At 37.1% G+C, this 8,159-nt stretch overlaps 1 protein-coding gene across 1 annotated transcript in view; it reads right to left on the bottom strand.

Moving 5' to 3' along the window:
• The window catches only part of LOC106873623 (UDP-glucuronosyltransferase 2A2), an 11,716-nt gene extending 3,563 nt beyond the window's left edge, over positions 1-8,153 (bottom strand). Inside the window, exon 1 of the mRNA XM_014921072.2 lies at positions 6,800-8,153. Within this exon, the coding sequence (XP_014776558.2) occupies positions 6,811-8,097 (1,287 nt within the window). The 5' untranslated portion in view covers positions 8,098-8,153 and the 3' untranslated portion in view covers positions 6,800-6,810. The remainder of the gene's footprint in view (positions 1-6,799) is intronic.
• Positions 8,154-8,159: the final 6 nt, after the last annotated feature.

Below are 8,159 nucleotides of genomic sequence, written 5' to 3'. Positions count from 1 at the left end.
ATTGTAAGACAGTTTGTCACAAATAATCCATTAATAACAGCTAAACTAGCATTCACTGCTCTCATCATTTCAATCGATTTTTCATCCCTTAGAATTCTCTCGCACACTGGAGGGAATAAATTTAGGGCCTTTTTCATCACGAATACTCTTCTACATTCTTGCTTCTCTGAAGCACTGCGAATTTCTTCAATTTCTGGTATCTCATTCATTGGAAGGATATTTATGTTCTGTTCCTTTTGGAAAGTTTTCGTGAGTTCTTTATTTAGTATAAAATAGTTATTATGTCCATACTTTGATAATTCGTTTGCTATAGAAATCATTGGATATACATAACTGTAAGCAGGCCATGCTATGTATAAAATATTTTTACTGTTGACTCTTTCTAGACGTACAATGATGCATAGCACCATTAAACAGAAAAACAGATTCTTCTCTATCATTTTTCAGGAGGTGTTGACCTAAAAAAAAGAGAAAAGATATAGAAAGACATATGAATAAATTTGTGATTATATATTCGAATGATATTTGCGATGGAAGGAAAGCAACTTGTGTCTTATGACTGTCTCACCTCATCCGTCACCACAATGCCAAAATTATGGTAGCAAATTTGTATAGTAACTTCGATACACTAACCAAACTATTTAGAGCTTTATTAGAAATGGTTTATGCATATCTTTTAAACAGCAACAAAGCACATAACTACCTTAGTACTAATTAATATATCCATAGAATTAATAGAACCATATTTCTGTACAAATACAGAAGCATAAATATATACAAACCTCATACATAGATGCATGCGTGTGCATATATACATTGATATACGTAAATGTGTACATTAGATAAATAGATAGATAGATAGATAGATAGATAGATACATACATACATACATACATACATACATACATACATACATACATACATACATGCTGAGATTCCCTTCGGTCATGACTGACCATGGAATTGCACCTAGAAAGTTACCCACCCGGGCACAGGTCCAGGCAAGGGTGTTTATGGAAGACTAGCAGTCACCCATACATACCGGTCTCCCCTATCCAAGCCACCAATGTTATCCAAGGGAAAGGCAAATGCTGATACAGCTTGGTACCTGTGACGTCGCGACTCATTTCTACAGTTCAGTGAAATAGAGCAACGTGAAATAAAGTGTCTTGCTCAAGAACACAACACGCAGCTCGGTCCGGGATTCGAACTCACAACCTCACGATCGTAAACTCGACGCTCTAACCACTGAGCCATGTGCCTTCACATACACACATACATACATACATACATACATACGCATATATACGTTAGTATATATGCATATGTAATTATATACATATATGTGGGGGGTGTATGTATGTATATACATACATACATATATACATACATACATACATACAATTTTCAACATCTATTATTTTACGTCAAAATAACATTTCTGTCTCTTTTTAGTAATTCTTCGTTTCTTCTCTTTTTCTTTTTTACTTTAATTCACTTTGTTCTTGGATTTCATTTTACCAATTTTCGGCATTATGTTTTTCGTTTTAACACAAGCTCGTCTGAATATTGCTACTCTTCTTTTCGGTTTACATAAATTATGTTGTTATATGGTTGTTGGGAAAAGAGGGAAAACTATAAACCACACTAGCAACTACTCCATCAATGATTGACTGTGTCCCATATATCTGACAAATAATGTTATAGGTTTCTAGGGGTGAATGAAAACATATCTTACAATGACACCTGTAACAAAACACCTGTCACTAAAGAATATTACAGCCCAATAAAGAAAATTTGGACGTCAGAACTCTTTGCATTCAATGAAACATTGGCCCACAATGTGTTTGCAGTGCTAGTACTCATACCCATATTTTGGCAGCTTGATTGGACACTTGATGAGATCTGAGCCATTGATGTCAAAACCCGAAAAATACTGACAAGCACAAATCATTTCCACATAAATAGTGACGTAGACCACCTCTTCCAAAAATGAAAACAAGGCGGCAGAGGCTTAACATTGATCCAAAATACATTTGACTGTTGTATCATATCCCTTCGGCAACATCCTTTAATCACAAAGTGTCGAACTGCATCCCTTGATCAAGTTTGCATACATGAGGTTGATAACATCATAAGAGATGGAAGGTAGCTCATCGAGCAACGCTCTGTCATAACCTAGAATACATGACCAAATATGTCGCACGACTCTACCGCAACATATCATCATATGAAAGGATGAGCCTGTATAAGCAGAAAACCATGCATGGATATACTAGTAGATAGCTCCAAGATGACAGTAACATTAATCATCAAAGCAGTCTATCATGGACCAATAGCACGATTACTACTTTCCACTTTGAAGGGAATGCGTTTGCAATCAAGGAAAAGGAACATCAACCAAGTTCCCGATGCACAAAAGGGATAGAGGTGCAAGAAAAGCAGTAAAATGTGACAACCGATGCAGACTTTGTGGAATTAACACCAAAGATATCACCGACATCATAAGCAGTTGTCTGAAAATTTCATCACGGTATCATCTACCGATGAGACATGATGCTGCAGCTGGGGCATTATAATGAAATGTTTTATAAGGCTGGAAAGATAACAACAAGTTGATCAGATATAGGTGGAATTTTTCAATTCTTCAAAACGTACTTAGACATATGTTTACAACCCCTGAAAATTTCAGACCTAGAGTTCAGTGATGAGTTAGGGATCTTGGATCTGAAAAGGAGCTGAGTTCTTTCAGCTGAACATATTTTACATTTATTTGGTCCATTAAAATAAGTGTGGATTTTTCAATTACCTTTCACTTAATCACATGTGGTGTTGCATTAGATATCAAACCCCATACGTGACTATCCAACTCAGTAATGAATAGCAAAGCAATTTTTAATTTCTCCTTCTTAGCCACCCCATGCCCTCCAGCTGCCTCTCTCTCCCCTTTCCCTACACTCTTACAACCTGTCAAATCATCACTTTCTCTAACCGCCTTTCTCTCTCTAACTTTCTCTCTCTTTCTCGCTTCCTTACCTTGTATACCGAACCAATATTACTGTTCTGCTGCTCTTCCCCTCCCCACCGCCATGCATAATTGGTCACCCTCACCCTTTATCCACCATTTACTACAGCATTCACCACGCTTCCCAATTTCTTCCACCCTTTTATGAACACTCAACGTTTCTTCTTTCATTATAGTCACTCCCTTCCTTCTCATTACTCATTCTCCCATTCACTTTTGCTAGATCTACCGTTCTGCTGCTTCCATTCACTTTTACTCACCTTTTACTTTGAAAGAAGACACGGGCAACCCATCACCACTATTTTATCTCTTCTCCGCTCCACCCGATCACCTCCACCCAATCTTATCAATAATAATAATGCGCTTAGTTGTAGTTGTTTCTTTCCTTACCTGCGGTGTGTGTCACATTTACTTCAAAGGAAGAAATCAGTGGCAAAGCAAAAAAGAGGAGGACAGAGGAAGTAAGAAAGAAAGAGTGAAAAATGGAGAGTGAGAGAGATAAAGAGAGAGAGTGATAGAGACAGTGAGTGCTGACGGCGTTCGTTTTGTGTTTTTAAATGTTTCAGAGAGGAAGTGAGAAAGAGAGAGAGTGAGAAGGAGAAATAGAGTGAAAGAGACAGTGAGTGGTGACGGAGAGAGTGAGAGAGGAGAGAGAGTGAAAGAGAAATAGAGAGTGATAGAGAAAGTGAGAGTGAGAGAGAAAGAGAGAGTAAGAGAGAAAGAGAGGGAGTGAGAGGTGACGGCTTTCGTTTTGTATTTTTAAATGTTTATCACATCGCAAGAAAAGTACATACATAGATCGAAACAAAAGTTGATACATAGATACATAAACACATTGTTAAATTAAAAGCGGGAGAGAGGAAGGACACAGATGAAATGAAAGAAAAAGAGAGAAAGTGAGAGAGACAGTAGATACATAGATGGAAAAGAAAGTTGATACATAGATACGTAGACGCTGCAAATATTGGACGTCACTTTCACGAGGATAAATTTAATTCGGAAATGGCTGAGTACTCCACAGACATGCATATCATTAACGTAGTTGTCAAGGTGAATCAGCCTCACACAGAATGTGTCAATATTGACCCCTTTCAATTACAGCTACAACTCATTTTGGCTAGCTGAGTGGCTATCTAGTAAGATAAACCTTCAAGTGTTTCAAAGAAAACGAAACAAGATCCTATATAGAGGTAGGAACATCTTTTAAGTCGTTAGGGTCACTATGGGTATTAATCCGGTCCTAACAGCGATATTTGTGGGTCTCACAGATCTGGAGGCCAAGCCCCCAGTTAAACACCGATGCGCTGGCTATTGGTATCAAACTGAGCGTGAGCCGAGGGCGAATACACGACGGAATAGCAATTATTTCGTCGTAGCTTTCACTGTTTATACTAAACACATGACGTTTTTGCCTTACGATATGAAACATTTCCTTTCTCAATCTTTTTCAAAACTGGCACTCCGTCGGTTACGACGACGAGGTTCCTGTTTATCTGATCAGCAGAACAGTCTGCTCGTAAAATTAACGCACAAATGACTGAGTACTCCACAGATATGCATACCATTTACATTGTTCTCAGGGAGATTCAGCTTCACGCAGAATGTGCCATGGCTGACACCTTTGAATTACAGCAACAACTCATTCTCGCCAGTCGTGTGAACTGCAGCAAGGTGATGTAGGGTGACTTGCACAAGAACACGGCGCGCCGCCGAGGATCGTACTCATGACCTTACGATTGTGGGCCGAATATCCTTAACCACTGAACCACTCACCATCACACTCTTAACCGTAGAAGAAAGCATTGAAGGGATAGAGTCAGGGAAAGGAAAGCCTCAGTCATTTAAAATGACAATTAGACTGAAATTCAGACGATCTTTTCTAGCAATTTTACTTTTAACAACGAAGAAAAAGTGAAAGACATTTAGTAACGAATAGAGGAGAAAATATTTAAGGTATTTAGGTTTTTATTCTGAGAGTTCTAGAACGATCAAGTGTTAGTTCTCCCTTCTTTCCTCCACCCCCGGTATTTATTCGCATTCTTTCATAGTTCTTCATGTCTTTTAGTTTCGAAGAAGTTGTTTTTTTTATTTTTATTTTTTTTAAGGCACGTTTAATGTTTTCTCTACCAAATACAAACGAGCACCCCTCACTAATTTCCTTTATTATTTTTCATACAAAAACTAATGCAAATTTCGAACGTGGTATAGTTGTGAAAAAATCGCAGAAAATTGAGTAACACCCCCTACAAAATAGATGGGGGAGAAAAGTTGCCAACAGGTGGCTACAGAAAATTCAACTTTTTACATTATAGTGTCTTCTACTGTAGCCTCGTGAGTGAATTTGGTAGACGAAAACTGATAGGTATGTATGTGCGTGTGTATGTGTGTTTGTGTGTGTCTATATTTGTCTCTCCCACACCATTGTTTGACAACCGATGTTGGTGTGTTTGCGTCCTCGGAACTTAGCTGTTAGGCAGAAAAGGCCGATAGATTAATCACCAGGTTTACAGGAGATAAGTGCAGGAGTCGATTTCTTCGACTAAACGGCGGTGCTCCAGCTTGACCACCGACAAGTTATTGAAACAAGTAAAAGACTACCAGAAGAACGTTCCGTGGCACTAAACCAAGAATGTTCTTTTAATATGTACAATGCATTTTGAGACTAAATAGTAATTCAGTTTACGTTTGAGTAACTGAGGTATTTTGGTTGGATTATAAAGTTATCGGTTTTACACTTCTTTCTATATTCTGTAACTGTTACAATACACAAACATTTCTCACGGCACCAGAAATCAATTTACAGATGCTTATATTTTTTATGTTTACCGTGAAATTTTCACGTGTCCAGCTAGTAAAATATGAATTGTCATGTGCTCATACTACATCAAGAAACCTGTTCTGTTCTGCCTCCTTTCGTCTTACTTTCACTTCTCATCTTTTAGCATAAAATCCGCCTCTCTTCGGGTTATCATTTTCCAGCTGCATTTTCATCTCACTAGTGCACGTGGCACAAAAAAAGCAACCAGTACACACTGCAAAGGTTTTGTATTTAGGAAGGGCATTTACGTTAGGAAACAATGCCAAAACAGATAGAAGCGCACAATTTAATCCTTGGGTCTCGTAGTAGCTGTCAAGTTTTCCAACTAGTACCAGATATGAGAATGCAAACAGAATTCAAATGTTAACGATGTGAAGTGAAATTAGACGTTAGATAAAGGGGAAAAGGACAATGATTCTGATTTGATTCTTGGACAAATGAGACTAATATTTCTGATTTTTAATTATAAGAGTGACAGGGAGGTGGCTGTGCAAATATTTAGAATAAACTTATTTTATCAATGAATTGTAAAGGCTGCGAAAAAATTAGTAAACAGTTATATAGGTACGTAACTGTTTCATTAATTTACTAATTTTTCACAGCTTTTACAATTCACTGATGATGTAAGTTTATTCTAAGTATTTTCACAGCCACCTCTCTGTCACTCTTATGTATGTTCATTACATAAGACAAACGGCTGCATTAGGCTGCGTTATTTTTCTATATATCATCAGGATGGGAGTCCGTTGGACACTGGATATACAATGTCACTTTATCTGGGAAAATTACATATAAAAACAATCAGCGGGTGTTGGTTTACAAAAGCTGAAGATAAATTACGATGCAAATTAAAATTTCTATACGAAAACAAAATTATGCTTTCAGGGTTATTGCAGTTAGATCTTGATTTACATAAAGCAAAACAAAAGAGGTATGATTTACATATTTGAGCTTACCGAAACATAATTTAGTCAGTCTTCGTTTTCTTCTTACAAAAGATAGTTAAACATTTTTTCCCAATTAGACAGGTCAAATATATCAAAAGTGATATTACTACAAATATAGGAGCCAATACATCGATCATGAAAAATTCATACAATCGACTCTCTTGACATGGAGACTTTAGATATTCTCCACCGTATTTCAAGATGTGATCAATATGGCGGGCTGATTTCTTCGATGGATATTCGGGTCGGGAGTGGAATATTTCACTAGCTCTTTTAATTTTCTCAGAATATGTTTTATTTTCAATCAGTTCTTTTATTTTCTCTATTAATTCCTTCGGGGTAAAGTTCTCTATATCTAGTGACAATCCGTATCCTTTCTCGGTCATTCTGCGAGAGTTATAAAATTGGTCTGTAAATAAAGGTATTCCCAGCATTGGCACACCATGGAACAAAGCTTCAAATTGACCGCTATTTCCACAATGAGTAACAAATAATTTAGTTTTAGGATGGCCAAGCAGATCATTTTGTGGTACCCAATCACTGATATAAATATTCTTATGAGAAAATGATGTTTTCTTCTGTCTCCACACAACATCATATTTTATTTGTTTCAATGCGCTCTGTAGCTTTTCTAGCTGAACAGCAGGGAAATCATTGATATTACTGCCAAATGACACCACAACTATTCCATTCGTGGAAGCATTTACGAAATTCAATAACCCTCCCTTCAAAGGCAATGAATGTTTTGCTGCCAGGCCACCAACATATCTTACATTTGGAAGTTGGGGCAGCGGATAATCTAGAAGTACATCTTTTTCAATAAGAAAAAACTGTGCCTGGTGTAGCAAATCTATGAATGAAATATCAGGTTTGTCTTTCGCATATGTTTTGACACTGTGTGTAGGTGCTCCAATAGAAAGAATAGTGTAGTCTACAATAGCAACCAAAGTACTTATTAACTTTTCTGAATATGTCATTTTATCGGAGGATGACAGGAAGCTGTTTGGAAAAATACTGGGGTTCCATGGAATACGATGAAGACTAGGAAGTATCTCAGATCCTGTCAGAACAAACGGAATTGACAATTTATAAGCAATTATTGTAAGACAGTTTGTCACAAATAATCCATTAATAACAGCTAAACTAGCATTCACTGCTCTCATCATTTCAATCGATTTTTCATCCCTTAGAATTCTCTCGCACACTGGAGGGAATAAATTTAGGGCCTTTTTCATCACGAATACTCTTCTACATTCTTGCTTCTCTGAAGCACTGCGAATTTCTTCAATTTCTGGTATCTCATTCATTGGAAGGATATTTATGTTCTGTTCCTTTTGGAAAGTTTTCGTGAGTTCTTTATTTAGTATAA

Source organism: Octopus bimaculoides, chromosome 11, assembly GCF_001194135.2.
Source record: "Octopus bimaculoides isolate UCB-OBI-ISO-001 chromosome 11, ASM119413v2, whole genome shotgun sequence".
NCBI classification, from domain to species: Eukaryota; Metazoa; Mollusca; class Cephalopoda; order Octopoda; family Octopodidae; genus Octopus; species Octopus bimaculoides.
Note: the sequence above shows the minus strand (reverse complement) of the source record. Positions and strands in the feature narration are given on the sequence as shown.